The 22,909-nt window shown below is 46.5% G+C and overlaps 1 protein-coding gene across 3 annotated transcripts in view; it reads right to left on the bottom strand.

Moving 5' to 3' along the window:
• The window catches only part of PLEKHG4 (pleckstrin homology and RhoGEF domain containing G4), an 85,718-nt gene that overhangs the window by 14,532 nt on the left and 48,277 nt on the right, over nt 1–22,909 (bottom strand). For all 3 annotated transcript variants that reach the window (XM_059857254.1, XM_059857255.1, XM_059857256.1), the window contains exons 11-13: nt 15,540–15,678; nt 13,054–13,176; nt 12,347–12,538 (exon numbers count right to left, since the gene is read on the bottom strand). In XM_059857254.1, coding sequence (XP_059713237.1) covers nt 12,347–12,538; nt 13,054–13,176; nt 15,540–15,678 — 454 coding nt within the window. The remainder of the gene's footprint in view (nt 1–12,346; nt 12,539–13,053; nt 13,177–15,539; nt 15,679–22,909) is intronic.

The following is a 22,909-nucleotide window of genomic DNA, read 5'->3' as shown; positions in this document are numbered from 1 at the left end:
TTTAGGGAGCAGGCAGTCCTACAGCTTCCCTGCAGAGCTGCAAGAGCTGCTCAGATGAAAGGAGGCACCTGCGCGCAGGGAAGCTGAAATCTTCCCAACCATGTCTGGAACCAGACAGGAAAGAGCCTGTACCTCAGCTTTTGATCTTTACAGGCAAGTTGTTACTGAACCTCTCAATTACAGGATTAAAGACAAATGTGCTTCCTGCATACGCCTGACTGACCTATCCTGCAACAGGCATCAGCAACAGGTTGGTCCTGTCAGGCTGCCTATGGCTCTCAGGGACCTGCCATGCTGTAAGGAAAAGCCAGGGACTTCACTGGATTATGGTGCAACCCTCAAGCCCATCATCCTCTGCTGGTCTTCTGATCATTTCACCATGGACAAGACTCGCAGCACATCGAGGACAGGAGCTCCTGGAGTCTGTCGGTTTTGGCACCACTTAAGTACCATCTGCAAACACAAGCTCAGAGAAGTTGCTCAGCCCTGGCTCAGGGCACACTGCCAGCACTGAAAGCCTTCCAGGGGTCCTGGATCCTCACCTGAGCCACTACTCAGAAATTACACCTCCCCAGTCCAAACCTATCACAAACCTATCGGATTCCTTGTATACTCAAGGTTAAGTGACCTCTAAGCTTCTGGGTAGCCAAAAGAAGCAGCAGACACTGTGCATCTCACATATATGCCAGAAGGGGCAAATTCAGGGGCCTGTCTTTGTCCAAACCTCTTTCATCCCTTCCTGTGGGGAGATGATGACAGTAACTACAATTTCTTCACAAATACGAAACTGAATGTCTGAATAGGCAGAGGTAGGCAAATCAACTTTCTGCAGAAGAAAAATGCACCTGGGTGGGTAACTAACTCTGCTGTGAGAAGATTTCCTTTGGAATCTCAAGTGCCTGCACAGTGCATCTTGAGACAGTCAAGACTGGCCCCGATGGAAGCAACAAAACAGGCAGGAATGGAATCATGCTTGTGGGTATGAAGACTGAAGCACTGTAACAAGATGCACCACAATTCTCACTTTTCTGTGGTGACATCCCAGGACTGGAAGCCCCCATCTGCCTTGCTCTCTGCAGCTCAGAGAGGGGGAAGCAGCATAGCAGATAAGAACACTGCCAAGGACAGCAAAAAAGAATCTGACATAAACCAGCCCTGATCCAGCTTGGTGCAGCTCCTGCACCAGGCTGGGCTCCACTCTCCTGTTTCTCAGTGCGACACAACTGACTGTAGGTCTCTGTGGAAAGAAACAACTACACAGTCCCCCCATTTAACCAGACCTCCTCTCACCACCACTGTTCTCATTTTAAATGCTCATAACTTCAGCTGTGAGCTTTAAGAGCAAAATGAGGTTAGCTTGCAGCAAAAGAGATGAAACTGGTGCAGCTAGAAAAATTAAAAGCATCACAGGTACTGCTGTGAACTAAACAAAGCACTTCCCAACAGCTATGCAGGGTGTCCCACAGGCACTGAGTCCTGCAGCTGCCCTGCTCTGCTGGCCACCCATGGCCTTGGTACTGACCCAAGCAGAGCTCAGACACAGATTGCAACAATCCCAGCACAGGGGTAAAGAGTGACAGGGACTCACCAGAACACCATTCCAAAGTAAATGCAGCTCTATTCCAAGAAAATGTCACTACAGATGATCATTTGGGCTTATTCCCTCTAAAGTCCAACATGGCTTGAGGTTGATTTGAGAAGCAACTCCTGCTCACAACACTGGTATGTCCCTTGTCACCGGCTGCTACATGCACAGTGTTAGTAGGGACCCACAGCTGGAGACTGCTTTAAATGCTGACAGTTCAGAAGGACCACAATTAAAAAGCTATTTTACATCAAAATATATTGAACGCAAAAGTACCCAGGCTTACCTTACTTACCACAAGAACTGTCAGCTGGCAAATGGTGACAAGACTAACTCAGAGACCAAGCAGCTTCAGCATAAAGTGGTCAGCTCACACACTTGGATCTGCCTTAGGCTTTCCTCGGGCTCCCCCCTACCAGTACTAACAGCACACATGAATAAAGGAGCAGGGAAAGAGCAAGACTTCAGGATCTGCAGATGTTCCCTTGGCAAATCTATCTGTTGGTTAAAAACAGACTTCATCCTACCTTCCCATCTGTCCAGAGGGAGTCCATACCCTGGCTGTGCCCAGCTCTTTGCTGTACATTATCCCCCTACAGTCAGACTGAAGCAGGGCCCCTGCTTCAGTGCATCATCTCAGCTCTGATTATTCACAAGCAAATGCTGCTAGCCTAAATACCAGATTGGGGGGCCTGGTAACCAGAGACAAGGCAGAGGGGGAAGGGGCCGTGCTTCACACGAGAACTACTGAAGTGTGCAGAGAACACCCTGACTGGGCACAAGCCAGATAACCCTTCACAATGCGAAAAACAGGGAGAGAAAGCATTCCAACTGACCCCAAATCCAAGCAAAATGCAAAGGAAACCACCACCCAACATCTAAGAGCTATGGAGCGAACACTGATCCCTCCTAGACACTGTGATGCTTTTTCCACATCTCTAAGAGACAAAGCCCCTGCTCACTTCTACCAAGATCTGTGGCTCCACGAGTAGGCAGCTCCACTCACACACAAGAAACCATGTAATGTCAGAGCACAAGCATTTCAGCAAAGACACCAAGTTAGAAGCAATCCCTTCTCTGTGCAGAGGTTTGCTGTTACTCTTCTATCCTTCTGTAGCACTCAACTTTTCCAAACTACATTTGCAGCCCTGTCTGTGATTCATTAGCAGCACAAACCAAACTAATCAAAACTGTATCCTACATGGGATGTAGCTGGTAAAAGCTCAGCTTTAAAGACTAAGGAAAAAGACTCATGCTCTTGAAATGAAGAGCTAAACTACTTCTGAGTTGCTGTGTAGCTCAGACAGCCCCCCCTCCTCCAATGGAGAACAGACCACTGAAATCTTTAGTTTGCCTAAAACTAGCTGCTAAGGAAAATAAACTTTAAATCCTGTATTTGCATTTCTGCCAGTTACCAAGTGCCAGCTGCTGTACAAACACTGTGGGAGGGCAAAGGATGAGAGATGAGCACAAACTAGAAACTCCTTGGATTTAAGCATAAGAAAGGAGAACAAGCAGATACCCACAGCTGGGCAGGAAAGAACAACAAGGGGTCAAGGAAGCAGCACCTGTCAGGGTTCGTCTGGGCATGCCACAGTCCACGTACCATCAAAGGCTGCTCATTAGAGCAACGTGCTTGGACATCCTTTTGCAGCAGCACTCTTGAACAGAGCTCAAAAATCCCTCCGTTTGCCCTCTGGGCAGCGAGGCATAACAACTTTAGGAGAGCCTAATTACAGGCAAATATAATTGGCTAAAATAAGATTGCACATGATTTCTGCTCTCTTGACGACAGCACGAGGACCCAAAGGGCAAATGTGGCTCACTGTATTGGAGCTGTCGTGCAGGACGCGTGCTTGTCCTTCTCTTCTCTAACTGCTGCCACTGCCAGGCAGCACCCAGGGGGTCAATTAGAAACAGGGTGACTCACCTGATGAACCATGAGCAGCTACAATAACCCCTGGTTCAGAGCAACTCTGAGATTCCACAAGAGCAGCCTGTGCCAATTTCACCACATATCTGTGTACAGATACACACATACATATGTATGACATGCATGTGTATATTTACTTGTGTGTGTATGTATAAAATTACTCCCTAGGAAGCTGGGCAGCAAGTGGCATATCTGCTTTCCTCAAAGCTCCAGAGTTTCTCATGACTGTAGCTTTGGGTCGATTCTGCACTGATTATTCTCCCCCTACTTTTCTGTCTCACTATAGAGATTTTCTCAACATTTAAAAGCTCCCAAGTCCAGAGGATCAGGGGCCAAGTTTGCTCCCAGTAAAACCAGAAACTTCAATGTTTGCCTTTGCTGCAAACCAGCCTCTTCACATTTGAGACACTGCCCATTTTTTCAGCAGCTTTGTTCACCAATGAGCCAAGAGCCTCATGCTACCAGCCAAGCTCAAGATCAAGCAACAGTGAGATGTGTGAGTCACCATAGCTGGAGCTGGCAATTTGCACAACAGCAACAAATTACCCCATTCAGAGACTAATGTCACCTCCAAAGGTTTTTTGCATGCTTTGCTTTTACATCTGTCCCGACAGTCAGATCATCATGCTATTCAAATATCCCACTGCAATAGCACCCCACAGGCAAGTGTGGACAGACTGGACTGTGGTGGGTGTCTCCCCTCTGCCCTGGCTCCCTTTTAATGAGGTTCCTCATGTCCATGCTGGGGATTGCAAAACCTCCAGTACAGCCTTGAGCCTGCATGGAGAAAATGGGAGCTTTCTCTGTAGTCTTCATTTAATATCCTTTCCCTTGTGACAAGCTGAGCCAAACTCATAACTATAACATGATGTGTTGGGACCTCTTTGCACTCCACTTTGGGTGCTTGTGCCCTAGGAAATGTGGAGCTGAGACTGGATCTTGACATCCAGCACGTTCACTGGGTCTCCTCTGCAGGGGAACTGACAATGCTGGAAACAGCTCCTTGTTTTAAGAACACACCAAGATGTACTTGGAGGGTGCAAGGCCCTGCAGAGCAGCCGGAGGAGCTTCATCAGAGGCAGCGGTTGCTTGGGAGAACCCTGTCCATATGTCCAGGGCTTTGATATGCAGATTGAGCCATTGTGAGCTTCAGTTCCATCTGTACACTGAGGGGAGCTTCATGACCAGATTGCTTGAACAGATCTATTTAACTCCCATGACTAAAGGGAATTCCAGTCTCCAGGAGGATCCGAGCATCCAGATGGATGCCAGCACACAAAAATTCAGAAAATCTGTCACCCTGTGCAGCTTCTATCCCAAGATTAGAGGGGAAAAAAGTACCCAAACTTTGCACTGCACACATGCACAAGGCTGGGCGGAGCTGAAGGGAGATCTCTGCTGGCATCAGATCTCACACCTTAAGAAGACACATTCCACTCGCACCTCAGCTCCCATGTGAGCTGGGAAATCCCTAAACCTGCTGGGTGGAAATGGTGTTTCCCTGCCACGACTGACTGGCTCCCACTGTGGTGTTCCTGCAGGAGATTTGAACACACCTGACAGAGGCCCAAGTCTTTCAGATAACGGTCAATTTATGCTCATGGCAGCCAAGGACACCGAGGAATTTTTACACAGAGGTAGGTGCTCTGACAATCAAGGCTGAGGTGGTTTCAGCATGTCAGGCATTACTCCCTGCATACATGCAGTGACAGAACATGCTGGCACTCCTTGGATCAGGGAGGGCACATGAAGGGCAAATACCCTACATCCCAACATATGCTACACACTGGCTGGCTCCCTCAGACTCGTCCTCCTGCTGTGTCCTCCACCAAGGGGAATTTGGTCAGCAAGTAGGAGGGAGAAGGACCCAGACAAACCAAGGCTTTGCCTCTCTGCACATGTCACAAACACATCACAGACCTCATTCTGCACTAAAGCATTGCCTGAGGTGCTGGAACAGGTGCTCAAAAGCGTCTTAACCCAAGAACTTCTCACCTTCAACTGCAAATTTGGCTTGGATACAGCACATGACAAAAACCTAATTAATTCACTGCTGCTGCCCTGTAACACTGAGGGACAAATGAGTCTCACACCTATGTTGAGCAACCAGAAAGGAGCACTGAGTGCTGGTGCTAACTATTATTTAGCTTTTACCTCCTGCCACAGAGCTTGCCAGGGCTACTGCTGTACTGCCCATTTGACCACACAGTTTTTGGTGAAACATAGCAGAAAATAACTCTAACACCAGCGGAGCTAGTAGCGATTTACTGAAGAATTCATAAGACAGAACAGTTTCCAAATCACTAATTTTGCAAGACAGAAAAATCTGATATGCAACAGATCAGATTTAAGTGTTCAGGACTTCTTGTTTGCACAAGAGGGCTTTCTCCAAGGCAAAACAGAAACTTTCTAATGCATGAATACACTTTGATAGGAAAGTAAACACTAGACTCTTTTTAACCTTGCAGGAAGATTTCTCCAGCAAAAACCTGGCAGGAAGGAGAGGGGAGAAATTTCACGCATTAACCTTGCATGAACTCTGCCAGAGGATCGATTTTCCTTGAGGCTCATTCCCCCAACTGCTTTGAGCTGTGCATGAAAAAGGACACCCCTGAAATAGGAGAACAAATCAGACTAGATGTCTGTCTAGGGGCACGACTTTACAGGCATAACTGAGAAAGGAGAGAGAAAGAGAGATGAGACAGCTGCTGTCAGACAATGCTGAAGCCAGGCAACAGTGTCTTCCCCTAAAACAGCACAGTAACTATTCCTCTCCCATGCCTTTGGGATCTCCTACCATCATCCTGAGAACTTGCATCAGTAACAAGATCAAAACTGTTATTTGGGAATGTTATGCGGACCATCCCCAGAAAAGCAAAGACAATCTCTGCACATAGGTGTAGAGAGAATAGTGCATGTTAAGTCCCAGGGACTTTATTGCAAACCACAGCAAAATTTCATTTGCTCCAAGCTGCTGTAGGGTAAAACCATGTTCTGACCTGTGCAGAACTGCTGGCAGCATCATGGAACAGGGACCTATGTCTCTGTTTACAGTAAGTATGCTACAGTAAGGATACATCAAATGTCTTTTTTTCCACTTTGGTGCTAAGTTCTACTCTGCACTTCTCCAAGCACATTCCCAGAGCAGGGAATCATAGCACCCTTTCAGTAAAATTGCTTCTCAAACTCTGCCAAACAGCCAGCTACAAAAAAAAAAAAAAAAAAAAAAAAAAAAAAAAAAAAAAAAAAAAATCACACTTTCAGGTTGCAGACACCAAGATCCTTTCCAGCTTCCCACAGATCAACATTCACAACCCTCCTTTTTTCATCAAAGGCTAAGAAAAAAACCCCATCAATAATTTATCACCTGGAAGGGACTTTTTTCCCTCAAAAAGATCATCTGCAAAATTGTAGCTGGTACATAATCAGAAATGAAACACAGCAGAAAACAAGGTATCAGCAGGTCTCTGTTCTGAAACTTTTGGGGAGAAGTCAAGAGACAACATTTGTGGAAGGCAACCTATTTAGCATGCTCTGAATTTCAGATGACAAATCAAAGATCAGATCCATCTCTGAAAGCTGGGAGTGCTGTGCCAGCAGTTTTCAGTCACCTGGGGTGCAGGAACCCAGCAAACCTTGGAACAGTCCAGGAGAGCAGCCCCTTCCTGTGCTGTCCACAACATTTGACAGAAGTCCTGGAAGCTGAGAGGTACCACCTGCCCTGCACATATATCCAGTCCGTCTGCAGCACCCAGCCCCTGCAGCAACTTCTAGCTGTAGGGAAATTATGCCCACTGAAACAATCATGCAGTAACTTCTAATAAAAAGAAAGAGGGACTGGCACTGCTCTACTACAGACAGCACAGCCCTGGGATTCAGAGGAACCATGCAAAGATGCTCACAGCCCACGGGGTTCTGTCTGAGCGCACAAAAGCCACACACAAAGCGCTCTGATTCACCCTGGATGCACACAGACACGCACAAGCAACCGAGTCAAAAGCCTTCTCTACATTGTTTCCAAACAATATCAATACAGCTCACACGTCAGCCGGCCGCCGCACACTTGGTACTTACAGGAAGGTTTGCTGCGTCCCTCTGCTGCCGAAGCTGGGATGGGGCAACTGTGACTTGGAGGGAAAGGTGCATGGAGATGTGCAGAGAGGAGAGAGCTATGGGAAGAAGGGCCCCGGCCCCTCTTTGGGCCCCAGAGCCGCAACACTTGCTCACGGGATGGAGCGCAAAAAGGCTGGCATTCCTACAGCAGCAAGGACAATGGGGAGGGATGAGGAGGCACTGCCATAATCAAATGCAGGCCAGCTGGCCCTCCCCCAGGAAGGGCAGGCACCTCCTTCACTTGCCAAAGGCTTTGTTTTCTAAGCCACAAAGAACAAAGTGGCTGAGGAGGAGAGCACAGGAGAACCCACTGTGGGGGCAGGTCCACCCAGAAGCACAGGTAACCCATTCCTGGAGATGTAAACACAGATGGAGAGGGGCTGGGCAATATTCTGCCCACTCCAAGCAGAAGTCAGAAGCAGCAGATCCTTGAGTGTAGCAAAAAAAAAAAAAAAGACAGACAACTGAGGAACAAGAATCAGCAGAGGCTGATGGTCAGGGGTCCTTTGAGGGAAAAGATCCAAGGGAAACAGACAGAGAACATCACTGAAGGAACTGCTTGTGGAAAAGAGCCCTAAGAAATCCCGAGAAATGGGAAACGCTACCATTTCTCAACCCACCTTGCCTCAATAACCCCCAGCAGTGAGAACTGAAGCTGAACAACTTCCCTCAAAAAGCAAGCATAAGGCAAGGTCTCAAGCTGCAGGAGACTCACAAGCTATGGCAGGGCAATGACCACACTTTCCCTGAGCACCATCTTGCACAACATCCTGAGAAGCAGGAAAAAGCCCCCGGAGCTGCCTCAGGCCCTCCTGTAATGATACAGGCAGTTCAGCTCTGGGCACCACATCACCACACGGCCACAGGGTATATGCAGGTGCTGCGCCTTCGATGGGACACTGCCCATTCTGGTTGGGTCAGTGCTTTCTTCCACTTGTGCCAGCAAGGATCATGCACCCTCACTCCTGACCTTCAGCAGGACTGGTTGTCATCCCAGACCTGGTAGAGACTGTTCTGTGTGCTCTGGCTCAATGGACATGCTGCTGCAAGTAAGGGCTCGATCCTGACAGGGCACATGGCTCTCACATGGGCCATTTCAAACATGCAGTCCAGGTAACCTGCTCTTCACTTATGGTAAAGTCAACAACATGGGATATAAGAGTGTTCTGGGAAATAATTCACCCAGAGAGAGCTTGAGGAAAGAAAAGAGAGGAATGCTAATGAGATAAACAAGGAAAGGAAGACTTGCTAGGGCTGCTGCTGGTCTTGATGGTGTACCTATGGCAGTGTTATTGTGAAGCCAAGACAGAGAGCAAGTGAAAAGGATACTGGGGACTGTCCTGCAGGAATCCCAGAACAAAAGAGACATCAATGCTTTTGGTGCACGATCCATTCCATTGCTTGTTCAGCTGCCAGTTTTTCCCCAAAGCACTGTATGGTGCCAGATCCCAGAGCAGTCTTGGAACTGAGTAAACAAGGGACAGTGGCCAAACCAGGCTTGAAGCCACAGGGAGATGGCAGGACCCCGAATATACCCACACTGACTTTGTGGTACTGAAAAACAATCCTCCAGCCCACAGTCAGAGGTGGGGAAAGCAGTTTCCTTCACTGCTCCTCCTGCCTCAGCCCAACCATCATCCACCCCCCGTCAGGACCAAGGGCTCCTGCCACAAAGGAAGCGGGGACAAATGGAAACATCCAGCTTGGCACTGGTCATGTCTTTGGGGAGGGAACCCTGCCAGCCCATGTGCAAGCTCCATGTGGTCTGGCCCAGCTCAGCCTGCCTCATTGCAAGGAGCTCTGACAGGCCTTCAGGAACTGCCAAGCAGTGAAAAAAACCAGTACAGCATCTTGATGGGGCATATGGGGTTATGCTGTCCTGTCCCACGGCCTGTCTGGCAGCCACAGGCAGTGCCCTACAGAACACCTGCCCACCACATGCAGGAGGGCCAGCATAACAGAGCCTGCCATTCCCAGCAGTCAGTGAGGGATGAACATCATGATCCCCGTGGTGGGCGTTCCACTCCCTTGGCACATGCTGAGATGTTTGGAGAGCTGAGCTTGCCAGCTCATTTCCATAGTGCACATTGCTTACGCATCCTTGGGCTTCTTCCCCAAATCCTGGGGTTTGGCACTCGGCAGGCTCTTTACGAGAAAGAATATCAAGGACATTGCTTACTGCAAACTCCTGCTGTAGATATGCCCTCAGATATTAGGGAAGAGAGAAGGGAGTTAGGCAGGCACTGACACGATCAATGCAGGAAGGTCAAAAGCAGCTCAGTATCAGAAGAGAGTGAAATCAGTTTAGATAAGATCTTCTGATTATCCCCCACCTCCCAGACCACACCACTAACTTTGCTTTGGGAAGGCAGAAAGCATTCTGGAGATCAAGATCAAACTCATAGGCACTGAAAGAACTTTCATGCTGTGCAGCAATTTCTGTACTGATCCTACAGCTGCAGGATGTATCCCCCTACACTCCTTGTTTCAGTTGGCCACTGGTTCACAATACACACACAGTATATTTACACCACCAGAATTGTTTATAACTCTACTGAAACCAGTGAGATCAAAATCCTCCTCCCTCCTTGAGCCAGCTGCCTCTCCTCTACACAAAGCAGTGTGAAAACACACGGTACCACTATAATTTTGTTTTCACTGGGGCCATAAAGCATGAAAGGCACAACCAAGAGGGCTGCTGCTGCTGCCAAGGACTGCATCCTGGAGTTTTCATCCACCAAAAAAGCTGCAACGGGCCACTGTTGGGGTCTATGTAGCATTTGTGCCCCTAGAAATGATCCAGGCTCTGAAAAGGCTTTAAAGCTGTGGAGGAACATACTGCTATAGAGTCATGTCCAACTATCCTGGCAGCCCAAAAGCTACCAGCACAATGTAACTTCCATGCCAGAACAGAGCATTGAGCAGCCTGGAAGCTTTGGGGAGACCTTAGAACACCTTGCAGAACCTGAAGAGGGACTTTGGACAAGGACGTGGAATAACAGGACAAGAGAGAATGGCTTCAAACTGACAGAGGGCAGGATTAGATTGGGTATTAGGAAGAAATTCTTCCCTGTGAGGGTGGTGAGGCCCTGGCACAGGTTGTCCAGAGAAGTTGTGGTTGCCCCATCCCTGTAAGTGTTCAAGGCCAAGACGGGGCCCTGTAGCAACCTGGTCTAGTGGGTGGCATCCCTGCCTGTAGCAGGGAAGTTGGAACTGGATGATTCCTTTAAAATCCCTTCAAGCTCAAACCATTGTTTGGTTCTATGATCATGTGCTACAGTCCACATTTGTGCTCCAGAGACTTCCAGCTCTGGCTGGAAGGGTTCACATACAAACAATGTTTGGCTTGGCTGCAGAATTGTCAGTATGCCAAACAAGGTTTGGTGCTTTTGTGTGCCTCAATTTATCAGAAAAAACATGAGAAGACCCTTCCCAGGGTCCCCCATGATTGCAAAGGGTCTTCAAGTACCAGAGCAGCCCCTGAACATCTCTGTTCAGTGAGGTAGAAAAGCACAGGTTCTTCCCATTCTCCTATGGCACAGGAGGCAATTCTCTCTCCATTAGGGTGAAAAAAAAATTTACATATTTCCACAGCAAGAGGGTCCCCCACCTGCACAGCAAACTGCAGAGATGAGCCAGAGCAGACCTGCAGAGCATCACCAAACAAACTCAATCTTCATTGCCCTGACAGCAGTGGTCTGGGCTGCCTTCTCCACTTTGCTGCCTCACACAGGATGCTTTTCCATGTTTTCATGTTTAGCTGAATTTCCTCACTCATTCCCTGAGCACTTCTGGCTGCCAAGGCAGCTCAGAGACAGCAACTAAGTGGCACCTACATCTGGTACAGCTTAACTTTTAGTGTCTATTCTTTCTGGAATTTGAGAACTTCAATACCCAATGTTTGTACAAGTGTGGAATAAATGGAGCACAGGCTCCCTGGCTTTCTTTCTTGCCAAAGTTGTATTTTAAAATGCACTTAGAAAATCCTACTGCTTTTTCATCTGCAACTTTAGAAATTAAAGAACACCAAATCCAACTGCAGATCTGCTAAATGGGTGCATTTGCACTAAACCAAACAGGTGGGAAGGTCAGGCACTCAGCACAGTCACCACACACATCCTGTCCTCCTGCTTCCCAGATCCCTGTGATGATCCAGGGATCCCTTGCTCCCTCAGCCACACTTCCCAGCTCTCCATTCTGGTGCTCCCTTTCCTCATGCAGGCCTCCACATGGGAGGAGTTGGACTGTATTTAGGACTGACAAGAAGAGTGCTACTCCTGATGGGTTAACAGGCGGAACTGGCCAGCTTGTAAGGATACAGCAGGAAAATGTAGGCAGCCTACCCTGGAATGGAGGCCAGGACTGGACACAATCAGCCCAGCTCTGGCCTTGTCATCAGAGCCAGCACTGCCATAATCCTTCTGCCCACTGTTGCCATGAAAGGGGTTAAAAAGCTCCAGCTCAGAGAAAAGAAAACCTCTATGCTTAACAGATGTGGACGTTTTCTGGAAGACACACCCATCTCTTCTCCCACATACTGACTTGAAAAAAATCACTGCAGACACATGAGCATGAGGGGACTGCTGCAGGTTATAGATCCAGCTCTCTAATGGAGCAAATACTACATTTCACACCTTTCAGAAACAATCTAGCACTGGACTGAGTCCAAGCAGACTTTTTACACCCTCCTCTGTGCAGCAGATGCCTTGTCTTACCTTGTCAAAGAATTCATACAGCCTGACTGTTTCACAGACTCGGTGCCTTGTTTCATCCAGCTGGGTGCAGAACTCCTCCAGCTCATCTTCGTAGCTCTGCAGCTTTACCCTGTAAGAATGCACATCCACAAAGGAAAGGTCTTCCCATTGATTCATCTTCTTTAATGCTTCCTGTCCCCTTTTGCAATATTCCTGAAAACAAAAAGGAATTGCTTATGAGGATAAAGAGCTGGAACAACAGTAAGCAGTCTTCAAGGCCATTAACAGCTAGTGCTAACTAGACCAGTTTTTAAGGTTTAAATCACATGAGCAGGAGTGTCCTTGTTTACAGCAGAATTTTGAAGCCTGATCTCTTATGATTTACACTTATCACACAACAGCTTGTAAAGGCCTATACAGCAAGACCAAGGCTCAATCAGGATCAGAAAAAGGCAGCGTTACAAGCACATCAAAGGAGGAAGAAAAAAATCCATCTTTCAACCCCCAGTAGTTATTCTCCCCAAGACTGGTAAATGCCATCTACTAAGTGTTGAGCTGGTGGCTTTGTCTGCAAAAGGAGAGCAGGGAGACTATGCAGTGAGAGGGAATGACACATACTTTGGTGATGGACCCTCTTAGCACCATGTTTTTGGCTGAGCACATACAAGACACACATGCTACCAACTCAGATGCTGGAGAATATAATTTTCCAATCTGACAACACTTACACTGGCAACAAGATCAAACTCCTTGAACTGCTTTTGTGCTTGAAGCAGCATCTCCAAAGAATCATCCAGGTTGACAGTTTCCTTTAGCCGTTTTCTGCCAACATTCTCAATCCAACTGCTGACCTAGAAGAAAAGGGATAATCCCTGCTTGTTAGTCACCCTGTGCTACTCACCAGCATAGGCCTTTATGTGGAAAGAGCAAGGAACTGCTCTCATAATGCTGGTCATCTCATTACTGGAAAGAATGTGTGTAGACGTCTCCCCCACAATCCAGCATTTCAGTCTGAGCCTCCTGCTCAGAGTTTTTCCACTTCAGGTTACAGAGTAATTGAAAAGCTCTGCTATTGCTCACTAGCCTTAGGCATAAACAGGGCAAGTGGCTGCCTGGGCTCTGTTTTGGGTGAGCCATGGTCTAAAGCAAGCTCTGCAACTTGCACACTGGCCTGAAAATCCTATTATTGTTACCCCCAACTGGGATCAAATCTCCTTGCTGCCAGACTTCCTATGTCACTTCCCTTTTCTGACTGGCAGGACATGAACCAAGTCAGTGTGAATGTACTGATGGATTCTCCCCATCTGCAATGTTTCATGGTTCTCTGGGACTCTCAGCTACTGGTTTTCTGAAGGTAGCTCTCCACAAAGCTGAGCAGCAACTCCATGTTCATCAGTGGAGCCCAGCTACTGCTGCAGTTATCAGCCATTATCCTCAAAGAGGGGAAGAGGACTGACTAACAAGAGCATCCTAAGAGCAAAGCAGTCACAGGAGGCCAGGCAGGATAACACAGCGCCTCCATCATCACTAGGTTTTAAAAACAGGCTGGTAAACTTGCCTGCAATGCTCCAGGCATAGGTGCACCTGGGGGAAGGGACAGACTAAGTGCTTCCTAACGCCCACGCATCCTGTTTTCCTATGTCACCTGAATCCATATCCCAACCCAACCCCTTAGTCAAGGACAAACTCCTAGTTTTGTGCACTGTGAGAAGGTTACAAGGAGCAAGCTCACTGGCAAGAGGAAGAAATGGTGGTGGTTCTCAGTACTGCAGAGAGGCACACTGCTGCTGCCTAGAGCTCCCACGCAGGCTTAACAGCAGGAGCAGCTCCTACCACCATTGGTGATCTACAAGCAAAATAACCTAGGAGCAGTTGAGTGTTACTCAATTCAACAAAAAAAAAAATAAAGTTCAGCTTAAAGCAGAAAGTGGTTGCAGTGCTTACTTTCGTGCCTTTTTTAATTTCTGTTTGATATTAGGAACCTGTGTGTTTAACAAGAGTCTCTACCAGGTTCTTGCAACACACTTCTTGTCCCGAGCAGATCCTGCATGGCGCCCCAGTGTCTACCTGCAAATGGGAAGTCATTAAACCTCCCAGATCCACTTTGGCCTGTGAAAACACTAGGTAGGCTGCAACCTCCTTTGCAAATCCAGTTCCCACTAGAGGAGAGGAGCCCAGAATCCCAGAACAGCAGCAGTGAAACTGATCCTAATCACGATTTTTAAGGACACACAAACTCCTCATTGTTGATGAGTTACAGCACAGGAAACCATGCAACTCCATAATCTCAGTGTTGAGTCCAGGCTTTGGGATCTGCAACATGGAATATCTGGGATCTGCAACACTGAAAGGACTGATCAGCTCTTGAAGGATGCTTAGACCTGACCACTTTATGACTTTTTGAGGCCCTCTATCAACATGGCTACAGGTTTCAAAGGTCCTTCTGAAAGCCAGTCCCTGTTTGCTTCAGTTACCCCATGGCTGTCAAGAGTTTCAACAACACTAAATGAAGGTAAGTTGAAGGTCCCACAGAAGTGCAGAGGGTGGGAGGTTGAGCATGGCTCTTGGGCTAAGGACAAGAAGCTGTTCCCTTCCTGAAGCCTGTAGAGAGGGCTGCACCCAAAGGCAAAATGAGTGTGCCTGGTGCTGCACCGAGGGGAAGTAGTGTGCCTGGCCTTATCAGATATCAGGGACCTGAGAACAGCACAGGAATCTAAACAACAGAGTACACGACAGGGATGGGCAGCCAGAGTGGGGCAGGGATATTCTGCAACAGCATGTCAGGAGACCCTGCAGGAGCTACAGCCCAAAGGGGGACATGCAGACTTATCAGCTTGTTGACATCACTCTGCTGCTTCTCAAATAATTATGAAGAATACTTCATCAACAGCCTCGCTGAGAGGGTCAAAAAAGACACCCAACCTCCAAGTGTATGGCTTACCTATGAGCCACTTCACAGATTTTTATGGGGTTTGATTAAGCCACACCTAGAGAGAAGCCAAGGGACTTTCACTTGGCATCAAGAGATACCAGGGAAATAAATGGCTTAATTCTCAGCATTGCTGAAACTCTATCTCAAAATCTTATATTCAGTTGTTCTTTTTAAGCATCAAGCATCACTGTACACCTTCACACAACAGATCAACAGGCCCAGTACCTGTTGTGGAACACAGTCAGAGGGCAGCAGCCACTGGAACTGACAGGTAGGCCTTACCTCCTTAAAACACTCTTCCACTTTCTCGAACTCCATCACCAGCTCCAGTTCCTGGATGCGCTTGTTTGACAGCATCACCAGGCGGTGAACGCCCTCATCAACTTGATTATAAAGCACGCTGGCAGCATCGAGTGCATCTCTGCAAGGGGACACAGCTCTGGTCAAGAGTTTTGCATTAGGCCCTTCCCCCAGCACTTCATGCAAACACAACCTGGCCAACAACAGCACTCCAGTCATCCTCCCCGTGGGACCCACACAGGCCATCTCCATATGGAGAACAGGAGAGAATATTGCTGCTCCTTGCACATTACCATGATTCACCCCTATGACCCCAATGCAGATAACCTGGCAGGAAGGACATCTCCTCCCAGCCAGGCTCCCTGCAAGATTTACCAGATTTCTCACACTTTCAGCTTTTCATAAACACAGATCATTGCATAAATGGATTTTCACAAAACACAGGGTCAAGCAGTTTCAGCATCTAAAACCACCATTTGAATTTAATTAAGTAAATAAGCCACCACTAGTAAGCAAATCTCTCCTGAGTGACAACAACAATATTAAGTGCCTGATGCCCCACTTACTCTCAGGGTTTCCACCAGCCGAACAAATATGCAAAGTGTACAACAACTCAGTGCCAGGAGAAATCAGATTTTACAGTGTTGTGCTGAAGAGATTCATAGACTGAGCTCTCTACTTTCCACAGGCAGCCGTGCTGACCAAAGCCCAGCAGGTAACACCAGGAGGCACTCTTCCTGCCAGCCTGCCCACAGCACACAGGCAAGCATGGAGCGGGGCTCAGGATGCAGCCCAGTGCCCTCAGATGCTGCAACCACAGTCTTGGTAAGATGATGAGTATTAGCAAACTCCTTTCAGACGTGTGCAACACCGCTCCAGCACAGCCTTGGGTGAATCACAGATGGGATCCAGGAGGCAGAAGAGCATTCAAGCTTATTCTTCTTGTATTTCTTTTGCTTCTAGATTTCCCCTCCTACAATTATGGGCTCAAGAGGCAGCTACAAGAAAACACTACAGCCTCCTTCAGCTGTGCTCCACACACTGGCATGCTCAGTTGCCTGGTCATCTCCTGTATTCACCCTAAACCAATTTTTATTTCATAGTCTTACAACCTTCTGACTTACTAGTGCCTGGCTTTTTATCATATTATTAAAATTATCTAAAGCACTTGCAAAATAGGTAGCCAATATTGCTAATGGAATATAATTCAACACAATTCAGCATACATTTCTGTCTGGGTTTACAGGCAATCTTGAACCTATGAAATGAAACTGAATGTGTTTAGTAGCAGCCATCCTGTAGTTTTAATTGACACGAGGTAGCGCCATAGGTCTGGACAAGCAGCTCTGCATAGCAGAAATCCACACTATTTTTCCATTCACAATTCCACCCAGTGTGCAACAGCCAGCTTCTCAAACCTCAGGCTCTTAGATACTTTTGTTTTTCCTCTTTGAAATGCCATTAGACTGAATGAATTTCTCCAAAGTGCAGCCAAAAATACCCAAATAGTTTCTGGACTGAGATCAGTGCTACTGCAGTACAGAGCAGACAGGTTCTCTACAGACAATCTGCAGGCTTCAATGGAAAGATCCAAGCTGCAGCGCTGCTCTGGCATTTCCCAAAACTGCCATAAACAAACCATGATGATATGAGCCTTCTGTTTTGTAATCCTTTCCTATGGACAGACCCAGATCCAACCCAGGAGACTCACAGCAGCAAGAGTCATAATCATTGTCCAAGCTGAGCTCTGGAAAGTGTTTACAGAGCAGGTTGTGGAGGCCAGTTCCCGTCAGCAGCAGTGACACAGCTGGGACAGCTAATGAGAAACAGTTTGGACGATGGCTGCAAGTTAAATTTGGCAACACCATTAACGCTGCTTGGTTTTGTGCAACAGAGCGTATCTGTCAAGTCCCATTTTCTGAGTAAGTCTCCAGCATACTGATGGCCAGACAGGCAGACACCCTTTGGCCTTACTCCCACAGGGCTGAATTCCCTGCTGGCATGAATGCTCTCATCCACTCAGGAAATGGATACAGCAAACACTCTTCCTCCCGCTGGCACAGACAATCAAGCACCTATAACTTTAGGCATTCCAGGCTGCTATATGCAAACATTTTCAATTACCCCCTCACGAGGCAAAATATTTTTTGAACCTTTCCCTGAGCTTCCATGGAAATCACTTTGGTGTTGATGCTACTTCTTTGATGGCACTCATCAGCAAGCCAGACTGACCTGCTAGACCTTTCTGTAATAGGAGTCCTTATGTCCACCCAAGCCAGTGACAAAGCGAGCATCCACGGCTTCAGCACTTAACGTGGTATTGTCAGACGGCAACCTGATGACACAGGGACCTGAGACAAGGGTTCCAGCCTGACCTAGCACAGAGTATGATCTGATTAGGGGATGGGAGCCAGGGAGTCCCACTCTGCCCCTTTCCATACCTGACAGAGGAAACAACGCCCCCACTGTCCTAAGTCTGAGCAGTTTTCCCTGTTAGGAGTCAGAGGCAACTTGGGCTGCAAGGCCTAACAAATACTTCAGATTCTAGCAGAGCAGACTGCACGTTTCCCAAAGGCACAACCTGAAGACAACACTGCAACTACAGGAGGTAAAAATCACCCTCAAGGTAGAGGGACAGGAAGTGATTATAAAGAAAGGCTAAAAACCCCCACATTTCAAGGTTTTTTTAACCAGAAATAGGTGTACCATAAAGTCATTGTGTAAAGAGGCTAATTCACTGAGCTATTATGGAAAAGACCAGACTCCCTGAGACCACTTGAGACCAGTGCTGGCCTTATGGCCAGCAAGCCCCTCCAGGGAAAGTGGGGTTCAAAACTGCAGCAATAAAGTACTCCTGCTGGCCCACCAACCACAGTCCGAGGAACCCATTCCAGGAGAATGGAGGCTTGAGTGAACTTCTTGGTATCCAACAAAAGGACTGAGAAAAATCGACTCCAAACAACACTTCTGGCCCCACACATTCCCTCCACAGGAGTTATTCTGCCTCTGAAGATCTTAATCCAACCAAGCCTTTATGTACATTTTCAGAAGGTGGAAGGAAGCTCCAGTTTAGAAGTGAGCCCTTTGCCCCATTGGATATAATCATAAAATACATATCTCAGTAAACAATGTGGCAGCTACAGGTGTACAGAATCTACATATATATAAAAATCAGTCATCCTCCCTCTGTCTCTGCTGATACAATGGTACTAAAAGTGACATCCTGTTACAGAAGACTCGCACAGAGAACCTTTGCTTTACTGATCCACAAGCATATCAAACTTACCTGAAGTCTGTCTAAGATGCATCTGGGAGTTTATGCTATAAGCAGGGACTAGACACAGAATTCAGTTCAGAAGAAGGATGGAAATTAACTCTTATCAGTAATTTGGGCTGTTTGGGGTTATATAAGCCAAAATCCTTTACTCTTGTCCATTTTTTTTTTCCTCTGTGAATGCTTGCAGCAGGCTATTGATGCCCTTATCAGCCACAATTCAACACTCTAAGGCTGCCCCTTCTCATGGTCCTGCCAATGGTTTCCTGAGCGACTGAAACAACATGCACAGAAAAAAATATTTCCAAACAGCTCCTCTGGGCTCAGAGTCCCCAGACAACATTAGGTGTGGCCTTACACCATTCCTGCTCCTCTGTGAGTTCCTCCAGCATCCCAGCACCTCAGCTCTTTGTTTCAAGGACCAGCCATGTGGTTTTCACACATTCTGCCTTGTTCGGCAGGCATTCATTAAAACCTCAATGTCTAGTTGCTGGTCTTCTGTTGCATCTCCAAGGTAACTCCATTCATATGTTGTCAGCCCCTGACAGTTCACTTTTACCCGCTGGACAGGCTCTCTGACTAACATCCATCTTTTCCTCTCTTACAGAGGAAAATATAAGCCTTTCCATGCTGTAGTATAAAGTAGGTAGGCAAACTGAGCCCAACAAAGAAATCACTCACAGTCCATGGGAAAGTTTGTTTTTGTGATTCACTTGGGCACTTCAGTGCTCACAGAGAGGATCCACTGGGCATTAAGCCCATTCTCCCAAACCTCTGTACATCTGTTTATCTATTTACACACGCACACACACTGGCTGATCTAGATCTTAAAAACTTCCTAAATGATTTCCAGTACACTAGTAAACTCCACAATATCCTGGAACAGGGAGTTTTATGGGGAAAATGATACTTCACACAAATATCTATTTATTTTTCAGCTTCAGACTGAGAAGTTTTTAATTCCTGTCCTTCAGTACCTTCACAGCAGCTTGGAGTAAACAAACCAAATATTCAAAATTTGGTTGAAGAAAAAAGTGACTCCCATCCTGGCACACAAAGAAAACACCTGGCTGTTAAAGACTTTAAAGATATTTTAACAGTGGCCTGTGCAACTCTGAGCACGAAAGGCAGAGTTGTTTGAAGTCAGTGGAAAGTCTCAGCTCAGCTCAGATTTGTGTGGATAAAATGCAATTTCCCTGCATATGGGAGTGTGGTATTAAGAGTCTTTCACTACATTCTTCCATGGTCAAATCATCAAAAGCAATTTTGCAATAGTGCCGAGTCAATATAATTTATAGCAAAAAGGAGTAGCTTGATGTCAGTTTATGTTTCCCCAAATCCTGTTTTCATTGGGCAATTATCATTTCAGTGGAAAAGGTTCCAAATGTCTTCAGCTTTCTGGAGAAGTGCCAAGCTGTTGTATAATGGTAGGGTAATTTTAAACCTATAATTTAGAAAGACCATTTCTGTCTGAATCCATTCTTCAAAAAAAGCCAGCCTTGAAGAGTTACACTTTAGTTTTCAAAGCAAAATACCTGTTTTGTTTTAAAAAAATAGATGGCCACAGAAGAAGCTTCCAGCAGAGTCACAAAAGCAGGTGCTGCCTGCACCATGCCTGCCAATGTCAGTGAGATGCAAACAGCAGAACCATCACTCTTCTGCACTTTCCTGTCTGCCCCTTCAAGAACTGCTTTGACAATCAGCAAGAACAGAAGATCAAACAAAAGGGTTGAAATCAAGAGTTCATCCTCTGACCAGCCTCAGCCAATTTTAAAATGGCAAAAATTCATGGATGGAAGGAAATACTACATGTTGGTAGTGTATATGATGGGGTTCAAGCAAGTATAGGGCAGCTAACTTGTCCTAGGAAAATCAGATATCCTTAATCTGATTTGTTCTGTAATTTAGAAGAAACATAGTCGGATGTTACAACATTAGCCTCATCTAGTCTTCCACTCTCTTGGTGCTGAACTTTCCTTGTGGATGTCTATACAGGTTTTAGCATAAAATGAATAGGATCTGGAAATTAGGAGGTTTAAAGGATGGATTAGCCCAAGGACATCACCCAGATCATGTGTGCTGATACCTTGGCTACAAATCACTTAAAACATCCTGAGCAATGCTTCTGGAAGAAATCCTTCCAGGTCTGCAGGGACAGTGCTGTTTGCCTGAGGGATGTTTTGCGGGATGAGAAATGTCATTCTTGGTCATTACTGCATTTTGGTAGCAACCTACATAAGTGCCATATTTATAATGATCCCATAAAAGGAGGTCAACCTCCAATGCACAGGTCTCTGAGCTAAGAGCTTCACATGCAGCTGAGGTTAAAATTCAAACTAGTCATGGTGAAGCTAAAGCAGATATGGCTAAATAAATACGACTAATTATTGTCTGCAGTACAGAAATAGCCATGGTGGTTCCAATTCCCTGATTGAAGTATCTGAGGAAATGGGTACATTTTTCAGAACCCTGAAGTGTCCTTACAAAGGCACAGAGGTCAAACACCAAGTCTGCAGTAGCCTGTGGGATACCTGTTCCCACTGAGGATGAGACCAGTGAATCTAGCTGAGACCACAGACCTGGCTGAACCCCTCCTCATGAGGTTACCCGACCTGGGAGCCATCAATTAAAAACCATCCAATTAATACAACACACTGGAGACCACAACTGCCAAGAGAATTCTCTTCTGGAGCTCAGCTCATTTAAATGTGTTTTTAGCAGAAATACACTCAGAAATCCCTTTAAAAGCCAAGGGATCAATGCACACAGTTAAACAAGTGTCCAAGCACAGTACCAAGATGTGACCTTTGTTTCTTTCTTCTGCCTGGCTTTGCATTCAGTTACAATAAAACTGTGTTCAGACTCTGGTTGATTTAAAATCCCAGTAAGATCCATAAAACTGACTGGAAAAAAACCCCCATTATAATAAATCCCAAACCAACAAGTAGCCTGCTGCTGGGGAAAGTTCCCAGTGCAGTAGAGCCTTGGATAGGATTTGGAAACACTGTTCTGGGAACACTGAGCCTCAAGATGTGGTTTTCTACCAGCTGTAAACAATTTCTACCTCCAAACCTTGTCTAATGTACATTAACCTGCTTATGTTCATACTTTATATCCTGGTCAAATGCACTAGTCTAAAAGCTGTGTTCCTGAAGCTGAGACCACCAGGCTTTCAAGATGTCCTGCTCAAATACATATACACTGTCATTTAAAGACATATCCCTATTTCACTGATACATCCTTTTGCCCACTTCCAGGACTATGATCCATACAATAGTAGAAACTGTGCTATTAACCAGCCCAGCAACAGAAGTATCTATCCCAACACAGTAATATAAAAATGGTGCTTGTGGGATAGCCTGGGCTAAGGCAGGAATGTCAGGCAGTTCAGCTAACATCCTATACTGGAAACTTTTTGCAATTTTTTTCCATAATATTTTTAAACAGATAAAACACAGTGTGTCATTAATTACCTAACGCCCTGTTGGCATGACAAGCATTGCAAACAAAAACAAGCAAAACTGGAGTCTTCTGGGTAAATTCTCACTGAATCCAAGAAGATTTAGGACACAAGCAGAAAATGAAAAACAGAAAGGGAGCTGAGGGGAATCATCTATAAAAAGCCCAAGAGGACAATGAAAACTTACCTAGACAGAACTCTGCAATCTTTTAGCTCTCTGCAAATGCCACAATTGACGTCTCACAGCACTTCATGCACTCAGAATGACAACAGCCCCAGCTGCACTCTCCTTTATGTGCGGAGCAGTGAGATTTGTTTAATGTGAGCTAAGTGCTTTTTACCAGGCTAAAACCACCACGCCAACAGAGGGAACAGGTTAGACTGTAACCAAAATGAATACCAAGTAGCACAGCGTGTGTTTGGGTAGAAAAGTCGCCCTGTGCTCCTCCCTCCACCTGACACAAACAAATAAGGCCCAGGAAGAGCACTGCCACCCATGCTTGGCCAAAGGCTTAGTGCTCGTCAGCACCTTCTGCTTGTCACCAGCAACAGTGCAGAGGCCTCTCGTGGCACCTTTGAGGTCAGAATTTAAGCACACTTTTTCATCTGGCTTCAAAG

Source organism: Haemorhous mexicanus, chromosome 12, assembly GCF_027477595.1.
Source record: "Haemorhous mexicanus isolate bHaeMex1 chromosome 12, bHaeMex1.pri, whole genome shotgun sequence".
Taxonomy (NCBI): domain Eukaryota; kingdom Metazoa; phylum Chordata; class Aves; order Passeriformes; family Fringillidae; genus Haemorhous; species Haemorhous mexicanus.
Note: the sequence above shows the minus strand (reverse complement) of the source record. Positions and strands in the feature narration are given on the sequence as shown.